Below are 27,888 nucleotides of genomic sequence, written 5' to 3' on the forward strand. Positions count from 1 at the left end.
TCCTCCTGCCTCGGCTTCACAAAGCACTGGGACTACAGCGTGAGCCACTATGCAGGGCCTCAATCTTTTTTGTGTGTGTTTTTGAGACTGGGTCTTGTTCTGTTGCTTATGCTGGAGTGTGGTGGTGCTCTCTCAGCTCATTGCAACCTCTGCCTCCTGTCCTCAAGGGATCCTCCCACCTCAGCCTCCTGAGTAGCTGGGACTACAGGTGCATGCCACTACGCCGTAATTTTTGTATTTTTTTTCTTTTTTTTTTTTTTTGTAGAGACGGGGTTTCACCATGTTGGCCAGGCTGGTCTCAAACTCCTGGACTCAAGTGATCCACCAGCCTCAGCCTCCCAAAGTGCTGGGATTACCAGCAGGAGCCACTGTGCCTGGCCATCAAGCATTTTTTTTTTTCCCCTCGAGATGGAGTCTCTGTCTGTTACCCAGGCTGGAGTGCAGTGGCGTGATCTTGGCTCATGCAATCTCTGCCTCTGAAGTTCAAGCAATTCTCCTGCCTCAGCCTCCTGAGTACCTGGGACTATAACCACCTGCCATCACACCCGGCTAATTTTTATATTTTTAGTAGAGATATGGTTTCACCATGTTGGCCAGACTGGTCTCGAACTCCTGACCTCAGGTGATCCACCCACCTTGGTCTCCCAAAGTGCTGGGATTACAGGCGTGAGCCATTGCGCCCGACCCCATCAAGCATTTTTATAAGGCTCTGATCCCATCTATGAGGGTGGAGCCCAAAGGCCCCACTCTTAATGCCGTCACATTGGGGGTTAAGTTCCAACATACGGATTTTGGAAGGACATGGCACTGAGGTTGTAGCAGCATTGCCATTGTAGTAGGGAGCACAGATTTGCCCAGAGGCTCAGTTCAGCCTGCTCTGAGTGGGAGGGTCCCTGGGTGGCTGAGCCTCTGCACCTGAGCACGCAGGCCCCGGTTTGAGTCTGGGGTCTGCTCTGGCTGCCACTGCTTCCCCAGCTGAGGCTGTGGCTCACTTAAGGCTGACTGTGTGCGGGGCCAGAATGGGTGAAGCTCTGCCCACTGGTCCCTGCTCCCTAGAGCTCTGTCCAAGGGATGAGCCACACCTCAGAGCTCTCTATAAGTGCCACTGTTGGGTGCCATGCCTTGAGCTTGAGGGAGACCGAGAGGCCCGGAACGGCACTGGGGTATTGATGGGTGGAGGTGGGGTGGTGAGAAGTCGTGAGTACAAGTGGGGCTGGGGCGCCGCCCAGCTGGGGCAGTGCAAAGCAGTGAGGAGGTGGGGTTGAGGGAGGGGGGAGGAGCCTCACTGTCCTCAGAGGGCAGGCTCCCAGAGCACATGAGACCCGGTGCTTCCAGACGTGAACGGCCACAGCCGGAAAAGCAGATGCAGACCTAGTTCAGCATGGGCCGGGTTTGCTTTACTGGCTGAACGTGGCCTTAGGTACGGTCAGATCTCATTGATTTGGATCAGCCTGTTTGTCTAACTACTGGACTTTGGAAATGGAGGGCTGTTGAAAGTCCAGCTTCCTGCTCAGATAGGAATACCTTCCCAGAGGGAGACTGAGTCACGCACTGATGCCTGTGTGTTCCTCTGCCCCAGCAGGTGCCTCCTGGGATGTCCTCATTGGCAGCCTGGGTGTGGTGCTGCTGGAGCAAAAGGGAGGGGACATCCCCAAACCAGCCTGGAGGGTCTTGTTGGGGTGGAGTGGCCGGTTGTTGGGGTGGAGTGGCCGGTTGTTGGGGTGGAGTGGACGGTTGTTGGGTGGAGTGGCCGGTTGTTGGGGTGGAGTGGCCGGTTGTTGGGTGGAGTGGTTGGTTGTTGGGGTGGAGTGACCGGTTGTTGGGGTGGAGTGGCCCGTTGTTGGGTAGAGTGGCCGGTTGTTGGGTAGAGTGGCCAGTTGTTGGGGTGGAGTGGCTGGTTGTTGCGGTGGAGTGGCCGGTTGGCACAAGTCCCTGGGATGCTTGGCCTGCCCTTTCCCATGTACAGGGAACCACCTGGCCTTGCCTGTAGAGCACTACATTTATTCAGTGATTTTCTTGATTCAGCTCTGGTCCATGGGGACTGAGAGCCATGGGATGAGGCTATATCTTTATTCCTTCATGTATTTCTCACTGCTGGGGTCTTGGACCCTCTGCCCAGCACCTGCCTGTCAAGGGCTATGTGTGGGCAGTGGGGCCATGGGGAATCCTAGGCTGCCTGGGCCTAGACCCTCAAGGAGCCTTCCTCAAGAGTCCAGCTGGTGAGTGAGCCAGTGTCCTCAAGGAAGCTCAGGCCATGTGATCAGGACCAGAACAGCCCCATGCCTGCCTGTGTGGGAGGCAGGCTGTGTCCTCTGTGTTGCTCAACCCTGATGGGCTAAATAGTGTATCCTGGCCAGGCAGCTCCTCAGGGGCAGCTGGAATGTGAGCCCTACAGCTCCACAGCCTGTTGCCACAGTGCACCTGACCCCCGCGGCAGCTCAGGTGGAGGGAGGTTATACAAGAGAGAAAGCAGCTGTGCCCTCTCCTGCTCTGTGTCTGTGATCCTCAGAGGCTACAGGTGTGCAGGAGTGGCAGCTGAGGTGTGATAGGAGAGGGTGCTTGGGCCTGAGCATGCTAACCGGGCTTTGTCACTGCAGAGCTGGCCTCCACCCTGCTGGATGCCATCACCGATAAGGACCCCCTGGTGCAGGAGCAGGTCTGCAGTGCCTTGTGCTCCCTTGGGGAGGTGCGGCCGGTGGAGACGCTCCGTGCCTGCGAGGAGTACCTGCGGCAGCATGACAAGGTATTTATGCTCCTTGGTGGGGATGATGTTGTCAGGGCCATGGTCGGTTGGGGCTTACTTGGTTTGGGAAGAGACAGTCCAGCCAGGAGCAGTGGGTTGGGTGTTACGCAGGGGTGGCCACATGTCTAACCCCCCCACACGTGCCTGTGTCAGGATGGGTAACCTGCCTTGTCTCATCATGTGTGGGGTGTGGCTGCATCCCCCAACTACGGCATTGTTCAACCCTCCTGGTCGAGGCTCTTTGCTGCCCCTTTTACTCACTAAGTGGAGGCCTAATGGCCGGGCTCTGTGTCTAGTGCCTGAGGGACAGACCATGGTCCCTGCTTGAGGGACAGAAGGTTGTTTCTGAGAGAATCTCATCGACCCAAGGGGCCAGAAACACTGATAAGTGTTCAGAGAGTCCCCAAGGGCCCGGCACTGCTGGTCTTCCTGCACCCTCAGGGAGGGGCTGCCCAGGAGGGGCCAGGGCCTTCCCTTGCTGTGCTGGAATGTCCTGTCCTCTTGCACAAACATTGCCCACTCAGGAGAGCTACAAGAGCCTCTTGGGAACTCTCTCTTCACCCCACAGGGATGCCAAATCAGTGATCTGAACCCTAGGACAGACATGGCCCGGCTGGCTCTCGCCTCCCGGGATTTCGGCCTCGCCTGAACTTGGTTCAGTGGTTCTCTGTCACCGCTGCCAGCATTAGCACTGCATTGTTTGAAACTTATGCACACTTTCTAGTTTTTCTCTGTGTGTGTGGTTTGGGCTGTTCTGGGAAGGGGAAGAGGCTTTTGTAGTATCAAAAGGCCATTATTCTTTTTGTTTTATTTAACATTTTGATATGTAAAAAGGGACCTCTATACGGTGTATTTCTTATCAGCTACCATCTCCTGGGGAAGATGACCCAGTTCCATGAAAACACCTGCCCACTGCCGTGGCCTGGAGGCCCTTCCTGGGTCAGGGTCTCTCCTTTCTTCCTCTGTCAGCTTCTTAGCTGTCTATTTTTATTTTTATTTTTAATAAATTTATTCATCATTATTATTATTATTATTATTATTATTTGAGATGGAGTCTCGCTCTGTTGCTCAGGTTGGAGTGCAATGGACCATCTTGGTTCACTGCAACCTCCACCTCCCAGGTTCAAGCGATTCTCCTGTCTCAGCCTCCTGAATAGCTGGGACCACAGGTGTGCACCACCACACATGGCTAATTTTGTATTTTTATTTTTATTATTTATTTATATATTTTTTTTGAGACAGAATTTGGCTCTGTCACCCAGGCTGGAGTGCAGTGGCGTGATCTCGGCTCACTGCAACCTCCACCTCCTGGGTTCAAGCAATTCTCCTGCCTCAGCCTCCCAAGTAGCTGGGATTACAGGTGCCTGCCACCATGCCCGGCTAATTTTTGTGTTTTAGTAGAGATGGGGTTTCACCATGTTGCCCAGGTTGGTCTCAAACTCCTGACCTCAAGTGATCTGCCAGCCTCGGCCTCCCAAAGTGCTGGGATTACAGGCGTGAGCCACCACCTGGCCAATATTTACAGGTTTTATGGCTGCCTTGGGGGAGAATGAGGAGGAGAGAGAGGAGGGCAGAGCAGATCTGAGAGGGACTTTGCTCCTGAGCCTCCGTTCTGAGGTGTCCTCCTCTGAGACCCAGCCACTCCATGCTTGTCCTACTTTGTTTCTGATTTTACCCCTTTTCTAGCCTTTACATTTTTTTAACTGAATTTTTAAAAAGTCTACCTTCACAGTTGCATATTTATATATTATACACATGCTGAGCTGGAAGCACTGACCCTGCGGGCTGTGACCCTTCCCAGGGACCTCCCCTGCCCTAGTCCTCTTCTGTCGTCTCCTCCTGCAGACCGCCTGTAGGAGGTTTGGGTCACTGCCTCCAGTTTCTGCCATTTGTTGGTGGGTCTCACTGTATCTGCACCTCGCTTGGTTGTGCCTTGCCTAGATAGCAGGCATGGTTCAAAGCCCCCTGAGTCTCTCCAGAAAGATGTGGAACAATAGGGAAAAGCAATGCCACATCCCCCTCCAGGCCTCAGATGTCAGCACAGTGTCCTGGGGTACACCTGGAGCTTTACAGGTTTCAGCTCCTGTCTGGCATCTGTGTTTGTGGTTCTGTTTTTATGAACCTGGAGGCCATGACTTTGTAGCATGCGACCTGTGCCGCTGAGGGGTGCTGGGCCTCATGGTTTTAGACACGTCCAATCTTGTACACGTCAGCCAGGGTCCTGCACAGGACAGACAGACTCCTCAGGGGCCGTCAGGCCATGGGGAGGGACGGGATTTGGGGAAGAGAAGCAATAATAGTAAAACTGGATTTTCAAATTCTGTGAGTGGAAAAACTCAAACTCACATTGTTTTCTCTGCTCTTACACCACACAACAATCAACACAGAAGACTTCTGTGACCAACTGTGGGGGATTTCTCTCCACCAGCAAACAGCAGTCAGTTGTGCAGTGGACACCAACTGGGTGTCCTCAATTCAATTCCAACACCATCCACCTGGAGGTCGCGTCAGATCCGGCAGGTGGAGGGCTCAGTCCCACACGACAGCCCCGCTTCTGATGCCAGTCGCAAGCTCCAGGTGTGGCCTGTGCTTCTGACTGACCTGCCATGAATCAGGGTTTTCATGACCCCCTCCTTGGGCTTGATGAATTGCAGCAGTGGCTCACAGAACGCAGGGACAGAGTGGCCTGTGTGTACCCATTTATGACACAGGCTGTGACGAAGGGTGCGGATGCACAGCAGGTGGAGGAGACGCTTGGTCAAGAATGGGGAGGGGCGCGGAGCTCCCGGGCCCTCCTGGGAACCACCTCCAGGCACCTCCGTGGGTTCCGCTACCGGAAGCTCCTTTTGAGGGTTTGCGTGCAGTTGCGCGAATGTTCACTTGAGGCATTCTTCCCTTACCAGCCGAGTGTTTCTAGAGGAAGGCCATATACCGGTTAAACACCACCATTTCACCTCAGTGTGCTTGTCAGAGCCCATTCACTTAACTCCTGAGATCCTCTAAGGAAGCTGCTGTCACCAGCCTTAGGTGTTTTCTTTCTTTCTTTTCCTTATTCCCCTATGCAGAAGCTTTAGGTGTTTTCCATCTGTTGTGAGACTGTCTTTCCCTGGTGCTGGCAGTGACCAATTATTATTGTAGAGAGATGCCTAAACAACTGCCTGACCATCACCTGATGACCGCCTGACATTCCTAGTTGGGGGCCTCTCCTGCCCTGTTCATGTCTGCCTAGCGGCCTACTCTAACATCCTCTTGTCCAAGGAGACCCGGGAGCAACCTGGAAAACTACATTCCAGGCTATGACAGACAGAAAGGGAGATTGGACAAAACTCGTTATACCTGCTCCCTTTTGGAGTTTGGACAACCAGCGAGCATTAGGTTAAAACAGAGATCGTAAGTCTGACAAAACAGACTCCTTGTAGCAATAAAATTCCAGACTGGACTCTGGCATAGCATCACGTGATAGATAGTGGGCCCTGAAGGAAATAAAAGTATTTTACCCCAAAATCTATTCTTGACATATTTTGGAATGGCCCTGCAAAACCATATTTTGTGGAGGAAAATTGCATCTGTGGAGAATCTCCTTCCGTTTCCAGGTGTTTTTCTGATCCAGAAGAGATTTAACTAAGAGTCTGACACCTTTAAGGTCTGAAAAGAGACATTTACCATCTATCTGAAGCCTGCTACCTGGAGGCTTCATCTACGTAACAAGAACCTTGGCTTTCACAAGCCCCTTTAATTCAGGCGTTTCTTTCTGCTGACTTCAAGTCCTTAGGCAACATTTAACTCTTTTTTTTTTTTTTCCTGAGAGAGAGTCTTGCTCTGTCGCCCAAGCTAGAGGGCAATGGCGCGATCTCGGCTCACTGCAGCCTCCACCTCCTGGGTTCAAGCGATTCTCCTGCCTCAGCCTCCTGAGTAGCTAGGGTTACAGGCGCCCGCCACCACACCGGCTAATTTTTGTATTTTTAGTAGAGACCGGGTTTCACCATGTTGGTCAGGCTGGTCTCGAACTCCTGACCTTGTGATCCGCCCACCTTGGCCTCCCAAAGTGCTGGGATTACAGGCGCGAGCAACCATGCCTGGCCAGTTTAACTCTTAACCAGTTGCCAATCAGAAAATCTCTGAATCCACCTATGCCCTATAAGAACTCCCTGAGATGTCCCACCTTTCTAGGCTGAACTAGTGTACACCTTCCATGTATTGATTTGTGTCTTTGCCTGTAATTCTGTCCCCTAAAATGTATAAAACCACACTAACCTGACCATCTTGGGTGTACTTTCTCAGATGTTCCCTGGGCTGTGGCCAGTCATAGTGGTACAGAATAAACCTTGTTAGGTATTTTAGAGTTTAGCTTTTTTGTCAACAGTATTTTTATTTAAAGGGGCTTATTACTGAGTTTGCTTTCTTTGAAGGCCCTAAGTGGGCCTTTTCCAACTGTGAATGGAGGCAGGGCTGTAAAAAGTATGGTACTTTTTTTTTTTTTTTTTTTCCTGAGGCAGAGTCTCACTCTGTTGCCCAGGCTTGAGTGCAGTGGTGTGATCTCAGCTCACTGCAACCTCTACCTCCTGGGTCAAGCAATTCTTGTGCCTCAGCCTCACGAGTAGCTGGGACTACAGGCACGTGCCACCACTCCTGGCTAATTTTTTTTTGTGGTTTTAGTAGAGATTGGGTTTCGCCATGTTGGCCAGGTTGGTCATGAACTCCTGCCTCAAGCAATCCACCTGCCTTGGCTTCCCAAAGTGCTGGTGATGTAGGATTCTTCTTTTTTATTTCTTTTTTATTTTATTTATTTATTTATTTATTTTTTTGAGACAGAGTCTCGCTCTGTCACCCAGGCTGGGCTGGAGTACAGTGGCGCAAACCGGCTCACTGTAACCTCTGCCTCCTGGGTTCAAGCAATTCTCCTGCCTCAGCCTCCTGAGTAGCTGGGATTATAGGTGCACGCCACCACACCTGTCTCATTTTTTTGTATTTTTAGTAGAGATGGGGTTTCACCATGTTGGTCAGGCTGGTCTCAAACTCCTGACCTGATGATCCACCCGCCTCGGCCTCCCAAAGTGCTGGGATGACAGGCCTGAGCCACTGCACCCAGCCATAGGATTCTTCTTCTTGGTCCCTTTGCAAGCCCTAGCGATGCCCTGCCTGGGCCTTGCCCAGCCATGCTGGCGTGCCTCAGCTTGCCTGCATTATAGCTTGTAACCATGTTTGGCGGTTCCTGAGCTCTTGTACCACACCCAAGAAGAATGAGGACACAGTGGACATTGAAGGGTGAGGAGAGCAGAGAAGAATTTTATTGAGCGATGAAAATGGCTCTTAGTGGAGAGGGGAGCTGGAGAGGGGACGGGAAGGACAGGTCATGTTCCCCGAAGTCAGGCTGTCTCTTCGCCCAAGTTAGGCCACCTCCCCTCTACCAACTGAGTCTGGGGTCTTTATAGGCACAGAACGAGGAGTGTCTGCTGATTGGTTTGTAAGTCTGCAAAAGAGGTTAAAGTGAAGACACCACTCAAAGGTGGACATAACAGTGTAGAAAGCCAATTAGAAAAGGGTAGGTACATGTAAAATAGGTGAAGGGTGGGGATCAATCAGAGGAAAGCACACCAGATAGGAAGACAGGCTCTCAATCCAGTCCGAGGATTTAACTTGTAGCTTGGCTTTCAGGCTTTAAACTGTTTTCGGCTTGGAGGTGGGGTTTCTCAGGGGACCCACCCCTCTCTGCCTAGGCATTTGGCTGCCTCCTGTCACTATCATGGGGATTACAGGCACGAACCACCATGCCCGGCCAAAGGTATGGTACTTACACCATAAAATAAAACAATTCAAACCAACCCTGAAACACAAGTAATACATAACTTTTTTTTTTTTTTTTTTTTTTTTAAATTCAGGGATGGACTCTCTGTGTTGCCTAGGCTGGAGTGCAGTGGTGCAATTTTGGCTCACTGCAGCCTCGATCTCCCATACAGAAGTGATCCTCCTGCTTCAGCCTCCAAAGTAGCTGGGACCACAGGTGCACCACCACACCTGGCTAATTGTTTTTATTTTTTGTAGAAACAGGGCCTTACTATGTTACCCAAGCTGGTCTTGAACTCCTGGGCTCAAATGATCCTCCCAACTTGGCCTCCCAAAGTGCTGGGGTTACAGGTGTGAGTCACTGTGGCTGGCCCCTATCCATTTTTTGTAAAATGTAGATTCCTATGCCTTTTTCATGGGTTCCTATGTTTTCCAGTTGCATAACCCATTGCAGACTTGCTGAGCCAGCCTGTCACCCTGCACTGAGGACTCAATCACCAGGACACAGAGTGACAGATGGAGATGCCACAGTTGTGAGTGGAATCTGGAGAACTCAGTCCCAGGACGCACTTCTCCCTATTGTTTTCCTCAGGAAAAAAGCAAAGATTTCTCTCAAACTTCCTCATATACATGAAGAGAATTAATAGCTAAAGATGGAAGCATAATGCAATTTGAGATGTGTTTCCAAGACCAAGAACCAGAGGATACGGCAGCTGTGGGTCTGGTCGGGTGGATATTAATGCCCTGCTGCACCTGAGCTCCTCCAAGCAGCGGATCTGGTAGGGTGGGTATAAATGCCCTGCTGCACCTGAGCTGCCCCTCCCAGCAGCGGGTCCAGTCGGATGAGTATAAATGCCCTGCTGCACCCAAGCTGCCCCTCCCAGGAACGGGTCCGGTCGGATGGGTATAAATGCCCTGCTGCACCCAAGCTGCTCCTCCCAGCAGCGGGTCCAGTCGGATGGGTATAAATGCCCTGCTGCACCCAAGCTGCCCCTCCCAGCAACAGGTCCGGTCGGATGGGTATAAATGCCCACTTGCTGCACCCAAGCTGCTGCTCCCAACTCAGCCATGCTCTGACTAGATAGAACCAGACCAATTTACACTGATTTTCAATTCTTTCCCCCCCAGTTCCTGCACTATACCAGCTGTGCTGTCCCGGCAGCTAATCCACCCACTTAGAGCCTCAGCTCTGTGACGTCCCAGGTGGGGATGGGCTTCTCAAGGACTACATTGTCTCCTACCTGGGAATTGTGTCCAGATTATGAAAGTCAGAAACAATAGGCTGGGTGCCAGGGCACACGCCTGTAATCCCAACACTTTGGGAGCCTGAGACGAGGATCGCTTGAGGCCAGGGGTTTGAGACCAGCCTGGGCAACATAGACCCCATCTCTAAAAAAATAAAATAGGTCGGGCTCAGTGGCTCACACCTGTAATCCCAGCACTTTGGGAGGCCGAGGCGAGCACATCACGAGATCAGGAGTTTGAGACCATCCTGGCCAACATGGTGAAACCCCGTCTCTACTAAAAATACAAAAATTATCCAGGCGTGGTGGCACGCACCTGTAGTTCCAGCTACTCAGGAGACTGAGGCAGAAGAACTGCTTGAACCTGGGAGGCGGAGGTTGCAGTGAGCCGAGATCATAACACTGCACTCCAACCTGGGTGACAGGGCGAGACTCTGTCTCAAAAAAATAAAAAAATAAATTAAAAAAAATAATTAGCAGGAGCTGGGTGCAGCAGCTCATGCCTGTAATCCCAAAACTTTGGGAGGCAGAGGCGGGTGGATCACTTGAGGCCAGGAGTTCAAGACCAGCCTGCCTGGCCAACATGGCAAAACCTCATTTCTACTGAAAATACAAAAAAAAATTAGCCAGGAGTGGTGGTACATACCTGTAGTCCCAGGTACTCGGGAGGCTGAGGCATGATCATCACTTGAACCTGGGATGCAGAGGTTGCAGTGAGCTGAGATTGTGCCACAGCACTCCAGCCTGGGTGACAGAGCGAGACTCCATCTCAAAAAAAAAAAAAAATTAGCTGAGTGTGGTGGTATGTGCCTGTAGTCCCAGCTACTTGAGAGGTTGTGGCAGGAGGATCTCTTGAGCCCGCAAGTTCAAGGTGCAGTGAGTTATGATCGCACAACTGGACTCTAGCCTGGGTGATGGAGTGAGATCCTGACTCAGAAAAAATAAAAGAAATCTGGCCGGGTGCGATGGCTCATGCCTATAATCTCAGCACTTTGGGAGGCTGAGGCAAGCGGATCACGAGGTCAGGAGTTCGACACCAGCCTGGCCAACATAGTGAAACCCCGTCTCTATTAAAAATACAAAAATTAGCCAGGCATGGTGGTGCACACCTGTAGTCCCAGCTACTCGGGAGGCTGAGGCAGGAGAATCACTTGAACCCGGAAGGCAGAGGTTGCAGTGAGCTGAGATTGTGCCACTGCACTCCAGCCTGGGCGACAGAGTGAGACTCTGTCTCAAAAAAAAAGAAATGATTCTCTAATATAGAATTTAAATACAGTCTGCCTGCAGAAGCCTTAAAGGAAAGGGAGTCATGTGTAGCCGGTGGGTGGAGGTGGCTGGTACAGTGAGACTGATCCCTCACCCGCCTCACTCTTGCCTCACTGCGGCACCAACACTCGAGGATGGGAAATCTAACAGTGAAAATCAACCCCAGCTGAAGCTCTTCCCCTGGAGAACTGGCAGATTCCACGTGAACTTAGTGTTCCGTGCTGAGGCTTGTGACCTACACTGGCTATTTTCAAGAACAAAAATCACTCCCACTTGTGGGCCTGGGGCTAAACCATGATAGTTTGTAACTCGTTCCACAGAGTGGCAGTGAGCAAGCCTGTCTGCTGCTACTGATGCTGGGACTCTCAACGTTTGAGACAGTTGCGTGATTCCGAACACGTGTGCCACAGCCACGTGCGGCAAGTGTATGTGGGCCTGGGAGCTGCCTGGCGCTGCCCCGTCACCGGCACTGCTGCAAAACAGGGCCAAGTGCATGTCAAGTGGCTGGGTGTCAACTTCCGATAGTTTCTGAACAAAACCAAGACTTTCACAAAGCTCCCAAGCCTTCCTACTATTGTTTCTCCTCCAAACGACCTTGTCACGCTCCCCTTCAAATGTCCCGCATGGCTGTCTTCACTGAGCACCTCCAAATGACCTTGTCACACTCCCCTTCAAATGTCCTGTGTGGCTGTCTTCACTGAGCTGGTATCACTTCTCCTATGTGGGCCCACCTCCACCTGCCGTGGCTGCCATAGCTGTCAGAGTGGATGAGGGGAGTGCAGATCCTGTGACCATCAGTGTCTGATCTGGTTTGAATCTGTGTCCCCACCCAAATCTCTTGTTGAAATGTAATCCCCAGTGCTGGAGGTGGGGCCTGGTGGGAGGTGACTGGATCCTGGGGGCGACTTCCCCCTTTGGTGCTGTTCTCATGATAGAGTTCTCAGGAGATCTGGTTGTTTGAAAGCATGTGGCTCCTTCTCCTCCTCCTCCACTGTCTTCCTCCTGCTCAGGCCATGTAAGATGTGCCTGCTTCCGCTTCATTTTCCACCACGATTGTGTTTTCCTGAGGCCTCCCCAGCCATGCTTTCTGTACAGCCTGCAACTTTGAGCTAATTAGACCTTTCTTCTTTGTAAGTTACCCAGTCTCAGGTATTTCTTCTTCTTTTTTGAGACAGTCTTGCTCTGTCGCCCAGGCTGGAGTGGTGTGATCTTGGCTCACTGCAACCTCCACCTCCCGGGTTCAAGCTTTTCTCCTGCCTCAGCCTCCCAAGTAGCTGGGATTACAGGTGCCCGCCACCATGACTGGGTAATTTTTGTTTTTGTTTTTGTTTTTTTTTGAGACAGAGTCTTGCTCTGTGGCCCAGGCTGTAGTGCAGTGGCGCGATTTCAGCTCACTGCAACCTCCGCCTCCCGGGTTCAAGCGATTCTTCTGCCTCAGCCTCCCGAGTAGCTGGGACTACAGGTGTGCGCCACCACACACGGCTAATTTTTGTATTTTTAGTTGAGACGGGGTTTCACCATATTGGCCAGGCTGGTCTCGAACCCCTGACATCAGGTGATCCGCCGGCCTTGGCCTCCCTAAGTGTTGGGATTATGGGCGTGAGCCACCACGCCCGGCCTGTACCTTTTTTTTTAGTAGAGACAGGGTTTCACCATGTTGGCCAGGCTGGTCTTGCACTCCTGACCTCAGGTGATCCGCCCGCCTCAGCCTCCCTGAGTGTTGGGATTACAGGAGGGAGCCACCGCACCTGTTCGGGTTTTTGCAGGTCACCTCTTTATAGCCATGTGAGAATGGACGACAGAGCCTGTGGGGCACTGGGCCGCCCTGTGCCGGCCCCTCCTGGCGCCATGTTGCCTCGTGCAGGCTGCTCTCAGGGTGGTGGAGGGAGGGGCCATGGTGGGTGCATCATTGGGGAGGGGCTGTCAACACAGGGTGGCCAGGTGCCCCAGGGTCCTTTCCTGGGTTGGGCGGTAGCCTACTCTGCTGTGTGCCCCCGCGGGTCCCAGCTTTCAGTCCCAGTCCTTGGTGTGTCCCCAGTTGAGGCAAGGATGGTGTGTGCTCTTTGGATTTACAGTGGGGGTGGTGGTCTACAGGAGAGCTGCTTAGGGGGAGGATGAAGGCAGGTGGTTGGACTCTGTGGAGGGTTAACCTGGGAGGTGGAGGTGGCCTGGGGGCATGGCAGAAGGTGGTGTGGTGGGTGGTGGTTTTCCTTAGCAGCCTTGGGGAGGGGCGGTTGGATACAAGCACTAGCCTAGCGGCAGAGACTGAGGCCATGACCACTGAGCTGGGGACAGGAGGGTGCTCCTCCTCTGACGGGAGGGCAGGGCAAGGAGGTGGAAGGGTCCTGGGAGCGTCCTGTGACTGGGAGACCCTGCTGGCTACCCCTGGAGGAGAGAAGCCCCCGCCTCGCCCTCAGCATGTTGGTTGTCTGACGCAGGATAACGCTCCACCCTTCTGGAGATGGGCCGTGAGTGTGGGGCTTGCAGGTCGGCTTTTAGGGTGTGAGGAGTGATCAGGTGTACCCCTCCCCTCCTGCGCTTGAGGCAGAGAGATTTGTGCAGTTTTGTCTTGTAGAGATAGTGACAGGCACTCAGACTGTCTGGACGTGGGGCTCACCTGGGACCGTCCTGGACGTTGTCTCTCCGCAGCTGGTGCACCCATACCGAGCGGCGGTCCTGAGGGCTATGGAGAGGGTCCTGAGCAGTCGCGCCAGTGAGCTGGACAAGGACACAGCCAGCACCATCATCCTCCTGGCCTCCAACGAGATGACCAAGACGAAGGTATTCAGCAGGCCCTCTGGCCTCACAGACTCAGGCCTAGCTTGGGAAGGGAAGCTGCTTCTTGGCCTTTCTACCCAGCAGCCTTGAGAGTATAGGGTGGTGTTTGGCTGCCTTGGGCTGGCAGAGGCCCCTCGGTCTCATGCACCACCCTGAAGGGGTGGGGGATGGTCCCCTGTGATTTTCAGAGGCAGCAACTGAAGCAGAGAGCAAGTTGCCAGAACTCAGCACACACAGGACCGTGGTGTGTGTGCAGCCGGGGTCAAAGGCTGTGCCTGGCATTGGGGTTGGTGCAGGGCTCTGGTGGGCCTAACTCTCGGGGCACTGAGCGCAGCCCACTCTCACCAGGACTCTGCTTCTCCTGTGTGTGGGGGGTCTCCTCAGCAGCCCCTCACGTCTCACCAGGGCTCTGCTGCTCCTGCGTGTGGGGTCTCCTCAGCAGCCCCTCAGCAGGGGAGGCTGTGCCCGCCACCTTCCCTGACCTGCACTTTCTAGGGACACTGAAAACAGCGTGCGCTTGTCCGAGGCTGGGAGCGACTGAGGGCAGAATGTCTTGGTCTTGCCTTTTGGGAGATTTCAGGGAGAGGTTCTACCTGCTGGTGTTTTGGGTTCAGGACCTGGTCTGGGACTGGCAGCAGGCGGCGAGTGGTGTCCTGGTGGCCGTGGGAAGGCAGTTCATCAGCAAGGTGATGGAGGAGCTGCTGCGCAGGCTGCACCCCGGGACCCTGCCACACTGCGCCGTGCTGCACACCCTCGCCAGCCTCTCAGTGGCCAACGGTAGGTGATGCGCAGCCTGCCCCAGGAGGAGCACAGGGCGCTGGAAGCCTTGGCAGAGGCCTTTGACAGTGTCCTCTCTCACAGCGTTCGGCGTAGTCCCCTTCCTGCCATCCGTCCTGAGCTCCCTGCTGCCCGTGCTGGGCATGGCCAAGCAGGACACGGTGCGTGTGGCGTTCTGCTCCGGTAAGAGGCGACCTCGTCACCTTCTGTCTCAAGTGCCCCTTTGTGGGGGGCTGTTCCCGGGCATGCCTGTTTTAGGGGGGACAGGTGGGCACTTTAGACTGCAGGAAGCGGGGCTGTTGGAGGGAGGGGCCCCCTGGCTGAGGCTGCTGGCTGGTTGGGGGGCCCATGTGGGGCTGACACAGCCTCTGTCTCTTGTTTCTCTCTGCTTCTGGGGAGCCCCCCCCCCCACCTTACACTGCGGGTCCACTGAGGCCTGGACATGCCTGGGGGGTAGGAAGAGACTTCCTTAAAGCCATGACTTTTTGTTTTCCTCCCCACTCCAGGCTAGAAAAGTGTCCGCTCTTTGGGCATCCCAGGACCCAGGGGATGGGGACACGTTCATTCACCCCCACCCTCTGCCAGGAGCCCCGTTCTTGGCAGCAGTGCCCACAGCCCTCTGTGTGCCTGGCAGGGGACTGCGGGCATGTCACGGGCCTGGACCTTGGTTTCCACTGCCACTGACAGTAGGGGAGTGGTTGGTGGGATTGGAGAGCATTTCTGTTAGAAGGGGATATGGAGATTGGAGATCCTGAGGTGCGCTTAGTGCCCTCACAGCCCACGGCCTCGTGTTCCCAGTGTCCCTTGTCAGGAAGACGGCCAGCCCTGGTAGCTGGCCAGGAGGAGAACAGGACCCTCGTGCCCAGGGGACCAGCCCTTGTAAAGACCCAGCCCTCTGGGGCAGGGGTCCATTAGGTTCCAGGCCTCCTTCCCAGTCAGCAAGTGTGGGAGGGCCCGGCCAGGTGATGGGGGAGGGGCCTGGTGGGGCCCTGGCAGGGCATGTTTTCGAAGCATGGAGGGAGTGGTTACAGGGCTGGGCTGGGCTCTGTTGACTGAAGGGTTGGTTTGGAGCATTTGGACCCACCTGCTCTGCTCCTGGTGACTTTGGGTTCAGATCACAGGGCTCCTGCCACCCTCTCCTCAGCCCCTGCGCTCTGTCTCTCCTGGCCCTGCTCTTTGATAGATGCCTTCATCTTTGGGGCACTCCTTCACAGGCTCTTTCTCACCTGTGGGTGAGGGCAGGGCCCCTTGGGTAGAAGGGATAGTAATCCCATGTGACCCAGTTTTGGCTAAAAATGGGATTGGTGACAGGATGGGGGCAGCTGCACACTGAGCCAGGTGTGAAGGAGCAGAGAGTAGAAGTGGGTGTGGGTGTGGACTCAGCTAAGGTGCCTGGGGCGCACGACGTGCCATCCAGGCTGCAGGGCGGACACAGAACGGGGCAGCTGGGGCACCTGCTGATCCCTCTGTCTCTGTGCTGCATGCTCATCGCCCCTTCCCGCCAGTCCTCTGGGAAGTACATGGCCTGATCCCTGCAGCCACTGGGGCTCTAAGCAGACACGGACTTGCAGTTCTGACACCTCTTGCTTACCTTCCCCTTCATAGGGGACCTGCAGCTCCTCTGGGCCCTACCATGCTGGCATTTTCCTCCATGTGTCAAACACATGGGTTCAGCCAGCGAAGATTGCATGGGGCCTCCTCGTGTGGGACGTGTGCTCCCCACCACAAATGCAACGTTCCTTGTTTGCATCTGGAGGGGATGGTGGTCCTGCTGGCTGGAGCAGCCTGGGGCCAGAGGAGGCCGTATCAGCTGGGTGAGGCCTAGTGGTGGGGGCTGTGGCAGGCCTGCGTCCACTGCGGGAGGGTGCAGGTCCAGCCAGGACAGGCAGTGTGCCAAGGACAGGAGTGCCCTCAGGGCACTGCAGCCAGGAGTCTGAGGAGCTACAGGAAAGACTTCCAGTGGTGGAGGCACGGCTGGCCTGGCCACGCCGTCCAGCAGGGGGCTGGCCTGGCCACGCCGTCCAGCAGGGCAGGCATCCAGTAATTCCTCCCGGCCGAGGAACCCTCCAGTAGGAAAGGTGGCAACAAAAGAAACAGACAGTAATTGGAGATGTAGATGGTTCAGGGAGAAGAAAATAACAGAGAAAGAAAATCTCTGATTAATATCCTCAGGGAAACAAGTGGGCATCATGCATTCACGGGACAAGAGGTGTCACCATGGAGAAGCCACATTCAGAGAATAAAATTGACCCTCTGTGAATTAAAGATGCCATAATAGAAATGGGAAAAATAATAGAAAAATTGGAAGAGAAAGTTGTGGAAATTTCCAGAAAATAGAGGAAAAAAGCAAAAATATGGAAAGTAGGAGAGAAAGAGGAATGAACTAGCAGGCTGAACCCTGAAGCCAGCATTCCAATCAGAGGCACCCTAGAAAGAATGGACAGAGATGAGGGGTCGAGAGATGACGCAAAAGCATGCCCCAGTGGCTGGGCGCGGTGGCTCACACCTGTAATCCCAGCACTTTGGGAAGCTGAAGCGGGCGGATCACTTGAGGTCAGGAGCTCAAGACCAGTCTGGCCAACATGGCGAAACCCCGTCTCTACTAAAAATACAAAAACATTAGCCCGGTGTGGTGGCGCATGCCTGTCATCCCTGATACTCTGGCTGAGACAAGAGGATTGCTTGAACCTGGGAAGCGGAGGCTGCAGTGAGCCAAGATTGCACCACTGTACTCCAGCCTGGGTGACAGAGTGAGACTGTGTCTCAAAACAAACAAAAAAATCAAAACTAGCTGGGCATGGTAGCTTACGCCTGTAATCCCAGTACTTTGGGAGGCCAAAATGGGAGGATCACTTGATCCCAGGAGTTCGAGACCAGGCTGGGCAACATGGTAAGACCCCATCGTTACAAAAAATATTTTTAAAAATTTGCCAGGTATGGTAGCACATGCCTGTATTCCAGCTCCTTGGAAGGCTGAGGCAGGAGGATTGCTTGACCCAGGAAGTCGAGGCTGCAGTGAACCAAGATCAAGCCACTGAACTCCAGCCTGGGTGACAGACCAAGACTCTGTGTCAAAAAAAAAAAAAAATCAAAACCTAATAACACAACAGGGGTGGGCTTCTGCTTCTGGCACTATGGTGGTCTGTTATTCTAAAAAACTTTCCCACTACAGAATACCTGGAATGCTGATGAGTTGACCAGCATCTTTCTGATCAATCAGAAGAAGAAACCTAGGCCCACAGAGACCAAGAGGGGAGGTGAGGGGTTAGAGCTCTCCAGTGGCCCCTGGGCGCCTGCCTGCCTTGATTTCACATGGGAGACAAGGCCGTTCTTTGCACTGGGTCAGAGCCCACCTGTACCAGACCCTCCAAGGCCCCTCCTCAGCAAAAAGTGATTGATGAGGAACCTTCCACTGTGCGCCCTGGGAGGTAGTCTGTTTTCTTTCAGAATTTATTTTAAATCCTCTCTCCTGAGAATTTGTAACCATGGTCTGTCCTGATGTAGTTGTAGGGTTCAAAGTTCTTCTTTGTGTTGGACTGGGAAGCCCTTAAGCTGAGACATTAGCCATGTAAATGGGCCAGGCTGAAGTGTCCTGGGTGGGGTGACCAGTGTCCTACTGAATGTTTGCGTCCCAGTCAGGCTGCATGGCAGTGGCTCTGGCCTGGGGGGTGTGGCTGTGGGAAGCAGTGCTTCCCTGGAGCGCAGGGTCTCGGCTCTGGTGTGGGGCCGGCAGCTCCCCACAGACCCAGGACCAGCAGTATCGGTTACAATCACAAAGCACACACGTCAGCACACAAAAAAAGGAGCATTAGAGCAGAAAGTCACATAATTTGGATTGATGAGATACAGGATAAAAATAGCAAGGTAAAGAGGTGAAAGGGAGAAAGGACAGGGTCCTGTGAGGACAGAGTCAGTGTGAAAAGAGAACCAAATACAGTCTAGAAACAAAACTATAACCATTTCCATTAAACAGTAAGGGGTGGGTGTGGCAGCCGGTTGCAGACACTGAAGAGAGTGCACCAGCTGGACAGGGGTCTGGGGACAACCCGGAGGGCAGCCCTGAGCTGGCAGAGAGAAGGGGGTGCGGGGCAGGCGTCAGGTGAGCTGGCCGAGCACCTCCCGCTAGAGAGCACAAGTCCAGAAGAGGTGAGAAGAGGCCCAGGGTCACCGGCATCATCAAAGAGAAACGCTGTGGAGGGGCCACCAGAAGCCGCTGACTTTCACAGCCAGTGCCAGACCTGTTCCCTGGAGCCCTGTCACCGCCACCCAGGGCAGAAGGACGCTATGGGGCTGGGGCAGAGCAGGAGTCCCCACCCCCTGCACTGGAGAGGGTGTGGAGGCCCTGGGTGCTGCGGGTGAGTGACAGGTGTGCAGGGGATCCCCGTGTCAGCAAGAAAGGAGCTGAGAAGGAGCGGGAGGCAGGCAGCCTCTTGGCCTTTTCTCTGTCAGGGAGGGAAGTGTCGTGTAGCTTTAGGGAATCCACTGCAGTGTTGCAGTCCCAGGATTTCTGTGCAGTGCGTCGCTCCTGCGGGGCTAGCAGCCTCCTTGCAGACAGCCTGCCGGTTCCACTGGAATCGTCGTGCTGTGCCGCCTGACCCTCCCTGGCCTCTGTGGTCTCTGCAGGGTGGGAAGTGGGAGCTGAGCCCTCCCGTCTCACTGTATGTGTCAGGCTGTTGCAAGTTTTGTCGTTACAGTGATCTTCTCAGCTACCCAGACCTGAGCAGAAAACACAGAAACTAATGCTTTAGAAATAAGCAGTTGGCAAAACGTTATGCTTTATACCTAGTTCTTTGAAATAAGTGAATTAAATACTTAAGCTGCTGCCTCATCAAGAGAAAAGGGAGAAACGAGCCAAGTGGTAAACAGGAGGTGAATAATGTGGGGACAGCGAGGGGTGGCGCGGGGACCGTGAGAGGGACGGTGAGGGGCGGCGCAGGGGCCTTGAGGGGACATGAGGGGCAGTGCGGGGACCGCGGGGGGGGCGGCGGGGGGACGGTGAGGGGCGGCGCGGGGGCCTTGAGGGGATGTGAGGGGCAGTGCGGGGACCGCAGGGGGGCAGTGAGGGGCGGCGCGGGGACCTCGAGGGGACATGAGGGGCAGTGCGGGGACCGCAGGGGGGCAGTGAGGGGCGGCTCAGGGACCTTGAGGGGACATGAGGGGCAGTGCGGGGACCGCAGGGGGGCAGTGAGGGGCGGCGCAGGGACCTCGAGGGGACATGAGGGGCAGTGCGGGGACCGCGGGGGAGCGGCGGGGGGATGGTGAGGGGCGGCGCAGGGACCTCGAGGGGATGTGAGGGGCGGCGCAGGGACCTCGAGGGGATGTGAGGGGCGGCGCAGGGACCTCGAGGGGACGTGAGGGGCAGTGCCGGGACCGCGGGGGGGGGCGGCGCAGGGACCTCGAGGGGACGTGAGGGGCAGTGCGGGGACCGCAGGGGGATGGTGAGGGGCGGCGCAGGGACCTCGAGGGGATGTGAGGGGCAGTGTGGGGACTGCGGGGGGGCGGTGAGGGGCGGCGCAGGGACCCCGAGGGGACGTGAGGGGCAGTGCGGGGACCGTGAGGGGGTGGTGAGGGGCGGCGGGGGGACCACAAGGGACCAGCAAGGGCCACCGAGGGGACCACGTGCCCATTGCAGCCACCTCTGAAGGCCCGGCAGCAAGTGCTCCAGGAGAGCGCCAGTTCCCAGGCAGTGTTCTGCGGGCTCCGCAGTGGGCTCTCTCCCAGTCCTCAGGGCTGTGTCACCCTGGGGAAATGAAGCAAAAAGGACAGTTTCCAATTTTTTTTTTTTTTTTTTGGAGACAGGGTCTCGCTGTGTCACCCAGGCTGGAGTGCAGTGGTATGATCTTGGCTCACTGCAACCTCTTGCCTCCCAGGCTGAAGTGATCCTCCCACCTCAGCTCCCTGAATAGCTGCGACCAGAGGTGCCCGCCACCACACCCAGCTAATTTTTGTATTTTTAGTAGAGACGGGGTTTCCCCATGTTGGCCAGGCTGGTCTTGAACTCCTGACCTCAGGTGATCTGTCCACCTCGGCCTCCCAAAGTGCTGCGATTACAGGCATGAGCCACTGCGCCCGGCCACAAATTATTTTTGTGACCTGAGCATCACCACAAAAGAGATCCTGGGACCAGCCTCACTCAGGGTCTGCCCTCCCAATCCATGCCCCTGCTGCTGAACCCAAGTCAGAGATGGTTTCAGGTGCCTTTGTTGGGATACGGTGACCCTTGATATCCCAAAATTTGGAACGAAGCAGATTCTTCTCACCTCGCATCCCCCACTGTGGTTGCTGACCCTAGGCTGACCCTAGGAATAAATCCATATTGCCTGGCATAGGGGCTGGCTCTGTCCTGACACGGGGGTCACCCCGGGAGTGAGAGGCCAGCTCCACATTGGGAGGGTGGGCCCTCACACTGATTGACATAAGAAGGAAAACCACACGGCCACTGCCCTTGTTGTTGATTCTTATTAAAAACTCGGGCTAGGCCGAGCGCGGTGGCTCACGCCTATAATCCCAGCCCTTTGGGAGGCTGAGGCGGGTGGATTGCCTGAGCTCAGGAGTTTGAGACCAGCCTGGGCAACACGGTGAAACCCCGTCTCAACTAAAATACAAAAAATTAAATTAGCCGGGTGTGGCAGCTTGTGCCTACAGTCCCAGCTACTCGGGAGGCTGAGGCAGGAGAATTGCTTGAACCTGGGAGGCAGAAGTTGCAGTGAGCCAAGATCGCGCCACTGCATTCCAGCCTCGGTGACAGAGTGAGACTGTCTCCAAAAAAAAAAAAACAAAAACAACTCAGGCCGGGCATGGTGGCCTACGCCTGTAATCCCAGCACTTTGGGAGGCCAAGGTGGTTGGATCGTTTGAACCCGGGAGTTTGAGACCAATCTGGGCATCATAGTGAGACTTCTGTTTCTAAAAAAATATAAAATAAAATTAGCCAGGTACAGTGTCACGCACCTGTAGTCCTAGCTACTTGAGAGGCTGAGGTGGGAGGATCACTTGAGCCCAGGAGGTCGAGGCTGCAGTGAGCTAAGTTGGTGTCACTACACTCCAGCCTGAGTGACAGACCGAGACCCTGTCAAAAAAAAAAGAAAAAAAACCAAAATCCTACAATCAACCACACAGACAAAGAATGGAAGAAACCAAAGGTTTTTGGTCTTCACTTAATAAAATTGTTTATATAAAATCCCAACACATTCCCACAAATTGTTAGAGGTGACAAGAATTTAGCAGGATGCTGTTGGAGGATCAGCAGCTAAAGCTTATCTGCATTCCTGTGTACTAGACTCAGAGGTGCCAGCTCCTCTATGAATCTATCATCACAGATTCTGGTGAGCTTCTGATGAGAGTCCCGCAGGGCCTGAGTCGACCATCGGGTTCGCGCCTGGAGGTGCTGGTGACCCTGAAGGCAGTGCTAGAAGGTGGCCAGTGGCCCCATGAAGGGGACGAGGGGTACAGGTGGAGATTTTTTGTCTGGGTGGCGCTTGTCAGGGCCTTTGCTCTTGCAGGGTTGCTGCAGGGTCTGTGTCAGAGGGAGGCTTTATGGGGACCGATGGCTACACGGCAGCCAGGTGGGGGGTGTGGGAAGCACAGAGCATAGGTGCGGGTTCCAGTGGTCTCAGGGTCCTCTTCCGTGAGGTTGTCAGCCCATTGTGAGGAGGGGTTTGTGGCGAGAAAAGGGTGTGAAACAGTTGCCCAAGCATGGAAAGCCAGGGACCAGCGAGCCTCGCAGGACTGTCGGGAGCACCTGCACCCTTTGATTCTTACAGGCTGTGTTTAAAGTGATTTCTTAAGATACAAAAAAGTATAAATCACAAAGGAAAAGATTAACAAGTTTGACATGACAAATTAAAGGAATTTGTTCATCAGAAGATCTGAAAAAATGTACAGAACTGCAGATGAACATCACCAAGAAAAAGAATTACCAAAGATGATATTATAAATAGTTTTCTCTACTTTATAAGAAGTGGAAAGGCTCACCCATGGCCCTGGGAGCAGCAGTGGATGGGGCCTAAGGCCAGTGGGAACTGGCACTCACACCCCAACCTGACCCTCTGTACCACATCTGCATCAGCCCAGGGGGGCCTCACAGCAGCCCTGGGTCAGGTGCTACCACTGCCCTATTTTTTTTTTTTTTTTTTTTTTTTTGAGACAATCTCACACTGTCGCCCAGGCTGCAGTGCAGTGACGTGATCTCAGCTCACTGCAACCTCCACCTCCCGGGTTCAAGCGATTCTCCTGCTTCAGCCTCCCAAGTAGCTGAGATTACAGGTGCGTGCCACCACACCCAGTTAATTTTTTGTATTTTTAGTACAGACGGGGTGTCAACATGTTGCCCAGGATAGTCTTGAACTCCTGATCTCATGATTTGCCCGCCTCAGCCTCCCAAAGTTCTGGGATTACAGGCATGAGCCACCGTGCCCGGCCACTGCCTCATTTTATGTGAGGAAACTGAGGCACAAAGAGACTGAGTAACTCGTCCCAGGCCATACACCCGGGGAGTGGGAGAGCCAGGACTAGGCCAGCCTGTACCTCTGAGCTGCCTTTTAAAGCAGATGTGGGAAGAACTGCTAGGAAATCAGAAGGGGAGACTACAGCTCAGAAAAATGGGGCAAGAAAAGGCCAGAACCACACAGCCAGCCAACATACACATAGAAAGGTGATCAGCCCACTATCTGCAAAGAGGTATTATCTCACATTAAGCAGTTTGGAGAAAATTAAAAGTAATTATTTGAAAATACCAAGTTTAGATTGTGCTTTGGAGCAGGGCCTGTAGCAGCGAGCTATTGGGATTGGCTCTTGGCAGCCACTCTGGAGAGAGTGGGCCCATCAGAAGAACTCAAGATTGGGGCAGCCGAGGTGGTCCCAGCAGCGCCCCCTTGGTCTTGTGCCTTGTGCGGCCCCTCCCCGTGAGGTGGGTGCGTCCTTTCAGGGCTCTGGACTTTGCCCTGAAGCTCATGGTCCCTTTGTGTTTCCTCCTCCGGTTTCTGCATCTCCTCCTGGTCCTCAGCAGGGCTGTGTGAAAGGTGCTGGCCTCAGTTTATCTCCCTGTCCCCCCATGTTCCCCCTTCACCCAGGGCCCAGCCCCACTGACCACTCACACATCAGCATCTGAGTTCGGCCCGTGTCCTGGGCTCCAGGCCCTACAGCCAGTGTTTTCTGACTCCACCCAGATGTCCACACCACTTGAAGCCTGGGTGGCCACCTGCCCAGCCTCTGCCTGCTCCCAGCTCTGCCCTCAGGGTCAGCCCAAGGCCACCGCTGAGTCACATCCACAGTCACTGGCGCACTGTCAGGAGCTGCCCACCCGTGGGAGGGCCTCATGCTGACCCTGGCATCCTGGTGCCCCTCCGCCCTGCCATTGTTCTCCCTGTGGATCTTCCTGCCCACACAGTGCCCAGCACGGCAGCCTTGGGCAGAACGTGTGGCACAAGTCTCTGTGAGGATGGGTGGGCGTGGCGCTGCTCCTCTTGTCTCTGGCAGGCTGGAGTGGGCAGGAACTTGTGGCCGGAGGGCATCTTGGGGAGGAGGTTGGTACTTGCGCCAGTTTTCTTTGGTGACAAGCACCAAGTGCAAATTAGGTGGCTTCAAACAACAGAAATGTATTTTCTCACAGTTTTGGAGACCGGAAGTCCAAGCTCAAGATGCCGGCAGGATTGGTTCCTTCTTGGGAGCCCAGAGACAGAATTCATTTTAGGCTCCCCAGCTTCTGGTGGGGCCATGGATTCTGGGTGTCCTTGGCCTGAGGCTGCCTCGCCCCAGTCTATGCCTCCATGTCACATGGCCATCTTCTTCCTGCCTCTGCGTCTCTTATAAGCATGTTGTCGTGTTGGAATTACGGCCCACGCTGCTTTGCTATGACCCCATTTTAACAGTCACATCTGGCCAGGCGCGGTGGCTGATGCTGTAATCTCAGCACTTTGGGAGGCCAAGGTGGGCAGATCACTTGAGGTCAGCAGTTTGAAACCAGCCTGGCCAACATGGTGAAACCCTGTCTCTTCTAAAAATATAAAAATTAGCCAAGTATGACGGTACACACCTGTAGTTCCAGCTAGTCAGGAGGCTAAGGCAGGAGAATTGCTTGAACCTGGGAGGCAAAGGTTGTAGTGAGCCGAGATCAAGCCACTGCATTCCAGCCTGGGTGACAGAGCAAGACTGTCACAACACACCAGCCTGAGTGACAGACCGAGCAAGACTCTGTCTCAAAAAAAAAAAAAAGGCACATCTGCAAAAACCCTATTTCCAATAAGGCCATGAATTTGGAGGGACACTCTTCACCCGTGTAGTCCTGGAGTTGTGTGCTTGGCTGGTGTTCTCGGGAGGGCATCTTGCAGGCTGCCATGGGGTCTCCAGAAGGGGCGGGAGGCAGACACAGGTGCTGAGGATCGTCACAAACCCATGGCCTGCAACCACTTACCACCGGCCGCTGTCGTAGCTCTGCAGCGCTTCAGCGAGGGTGCCCTGGAGTACCTGGCCAACCTGGACCGAGCCCCAGACCCCACGGTCAGGAAGGACGCCTTTGCCACCGACATCTTCAGTGCCTACGATGTTCTCTTCCACCAGTGGCTGCAGAGTCGCGAAGCCAAGGTTTGCCCTGTGGCTGCATCAGCCCACACCTGATGCCAGGGCGCTCTCCTCCCCACATTCCCTGCCCTTAGCAAATTGATCAGAGGGTGGTGGTGGTGCGTTGGCGAGCAGAGGTGCCCAATGAGAGGTGGCTCACCTTTATTTTTTTGAGACAGAGTCTCTGTCACCTAGGCTGGAGTGCAGTGGCATGACCTTGGCTCACTGCAGCCTCCACCTCCCTGCTTCAGGTGATTCTCATGCCTCAGCCTCCTGAGTAGTTGGGATTACAGGCACCTGCCACCACTCCCGACTAATTTTTGTATTGTTAGTAGAGATGAGGTTTCGCCATGTTGGCCAGGATGGTCTCGAACTCCTGACCTCAGGTGATCCACCCGCCTTGGCCTCCCAAAGCTCTGGGATTACAGGTGTGAGGCACCGTGCCCGGCCACCTTTAGGCTTCCACACCTGCGCAGGGCCCCCTCTGCAGTCCCCATACTTGTGACTTGTGCCAGAGGGGCCTAGTCACTGGGGGTTTTTCCTTCTGCCCAGAGGCCCAGTGCTGCTGGCAGGGCACTGAGCATCTCCTACAAACCCCCTGGGCCTGGCCAGCATCTGGCTTGCTGTGGTCTCCCCACAGCTGACCTCTGGGTGCTGGGCTCACGTCCCAACCCCCGTAGCACCCACTGGTAGCCCAGTGTTCGTTCATGTCCGTCACGGGTTCTTGCTGGACACGCTCTGAGCAGTCGGTGTTGACTAAGCAGCATAAGCTTCCCGCCCACTGTCCCCTCTCAGCTGCGTCTTGCCGTGGTGGAGGCTCTGGGGCCTATGAGCCATCTGCTGCCCAGTGAGAGGCTGGAAGAGCAGCTGCCCAAGCTCCTCCCTGGGATCCTCGCCCTCTACAAGAAGCACGCAGAGACCTTCTACTTGTCCAAGGTATCTGCAGGCAGGGCAGGTCTACTGTCCCTGAGGACCCCTCCGATCAGACTCCCTGGGGGTGGCTGTGAGTCCTCTGCTAGGGCTCAGTGGTGGGTGGGGGTGGCCGTGAGTCCTCTGCTAAGGCCCAGTGGTGGGCTGTGAAGGACAGGGCCCTCGTGGGGACCAGCTTAGTTTTCCCATCGCTCTGCCCTGGATGGTGCCAGGAACCTGGGCCTCTTGGTCCATGGCACCTGTGGCTTAGGGAGCCCCCTTCCTGGGCCCTCCCCGCCCCCCCAGCTCCGAGTTCTAGAGGTAGACAAAGGGCCTCCTCATTTGAGCCCCAAGGTGGGGCCCATGTCTTCCTGTGGCCCAACTGGGAGGCTCTGGTTGACCTCAGTCAGTTCGGGGGGCTGGAGGCAGGACTGACGGCCTCTTCTCCCTACTCCGAGCAGAGCCTGGGCCAGATCCTCGAGGCGGCCGTGAGTGTGGGCAGCCGCACACTGGAGACCCAACTGGATGCCCTCTTGGCTGCACTGCACTCCCAGGTAGGAGGCGGGCGTCGGGGTGGGTCCAGGTTCTGCACACCCTTCCGTGGGAAGTTGCTGGACGAGGGGTGCAGAAAGCAAGTCGGGGTGGACGGCTCAGCCACGTGGGGCTGAGGACTGGGCATTCCCTGAAGGTCACTCGGGTGACTTCTTAGCGATGTGGCGATGCTCTTGCCCTGCCCAGCAGTGGCACATGCAGGTGACATAGGAGCCCCCAGGATGGAGGTGGCAGGAGTGGGTGCCCAGGCCCAGTGCAGGCCCAGTACAGGTGGTCCCTGAGAAAGGTCAGTACAGCCAAAGTGCCAGTTGGGGAAGACTGCCCTGGGTTTCTGGGGATGGAGCTCAGAGGAGCAGAGGAGAGGCCCGGGGCTGCAGGATGGGGGTCTTGAAGGCCCTGCTGGAGAGGAAGTGATGTGGGGAGGAGGCTGAGCAGCTGGGACCCCTCCCCAGCTCGGGTGAATGAGGCTGAGAACGACTGAGGGACGCAGGTGCCGGGTCACCCATGACCTTGGCACTGGGGGTCATCTGTCCATGGGACTTTCTGGATGAGAGAGGAGAGGGGCAGGGAGCTAGAGAGGGTGGTGTGGTGAAGTCTGCAAGGAGACTTTCTGAAAAGAAGTGTGGAGGTGTGGGCTCGTGTGGAGGTGTGGGCTTGTGTGTGGAGGTGGGTTTACTGCTTGGCTCTGCCCCTCACCTGGCCCACTCCAGCTGGGCCCCACTCTCCACTGCCTGGATGGTCCTGGCTGCATCCCAGAAACAAAGGGGAAGAGGGGATGGCAGCCACAGAGTTAGTAAACATAATGTAAGTGCTGTGAACAGTTACATGGTAACAAACTGTTAAAACTGTACGAAATGGTTAGGTTCTTAGAAAGATAAAAATGTCAAAATTGGTACGAAAAGCAACAGAGAATTGAATAAGCCAATAAAGCAACGGAAATAATATTCTAAGACCTTTCTTCCTTAAAACAAGCCTGGGATCCAAATGGTTTCATGACTGAGTTCTGTCAGACTTTTGAGGAACAATTAATTCCTGTCCAGTACAAGTACATTTGGAAATAGAAAAAGATCCAGAGCTACCTCTTTCATTCTGTGAGGTCTTGGTCAAATCCCAGTCAGAGCCGTATAAGGAAATGCAGGTGTGTAATGATCAGCATAGACGTGAGGTTTTGCATAAAGTAGCAGGTTACTGAACCCACGACCATACTTTTATTTATTATGTATGTATGTATTTATTTATTTTTTTTTTGAGATGGAGTTTCACTCTTGATGCCCTGGCT

At 54.6% G+C, this 27,888-nt stretch overlaps 1 protein-coding gene across 27 annotated transcripts in view; it reads left to right on the forward strand.

The window, feature by feature from the left end:
* Positions 1–27,888, forward strand: part of MROH1 (maestro heat like repeat family member 1) — a 118,679-nt gene that overhangs the window by 21,983 nt on the left and 68,808 nt on the right. For 26 of the 27 annotated variants that reach the window (XR_008504241.2, XR_008504243.2, XR_008504244.2 and 23 more), the window contains 7 exons: positions 2,598–2,743; positions 13,687–13,818; positions 14,430–14,592; positions 14,677–14,775; positions 25,021–25,172; positions 25,944–26,084; positions 26,519–26,611. Coding sequence is in view for 22 of the 27 variants with exons in the window: in XM_054499273.2 (XP_054355248.2) it covers positions 2,598–2,743; positions 13,687–13,818; positions 14,430–14,592; positions 14,677–14,775; positions 25,021–25,172; positions 25,944–26,084; positions 26,519–26,611 (926 nt within the window). In the remaining 5 variants the exon portion in view is untranslated. Of the gene's footprint in view, positions 1–2,597; positions 2,744–13,686; positions 13,819–14,429; positions 14,593–14,676; positions 14,776–25,020; positions 25,173–25,943; positions 26,085–26,518; positions 26,612–27,888 lie in introns of those variants that run through there. The other variant, XM_063669309.1, reaches the window with a different exon arrangement.

This window comes from Pongo pygmaeus, chromosome 7 (genome assembly GCF_028885625.2).
Source record: "Pongo pygmaeus isolate AG05252 chromosome 7, NHGRI_mPonPyg2-v2.0_pri, whole genome shotgun sequence".
NCBI lineage: Eukaryota > Metazoa > Chordata > Mammalia > Primates > Hominidae > Pongo > Pongo pygmaeus.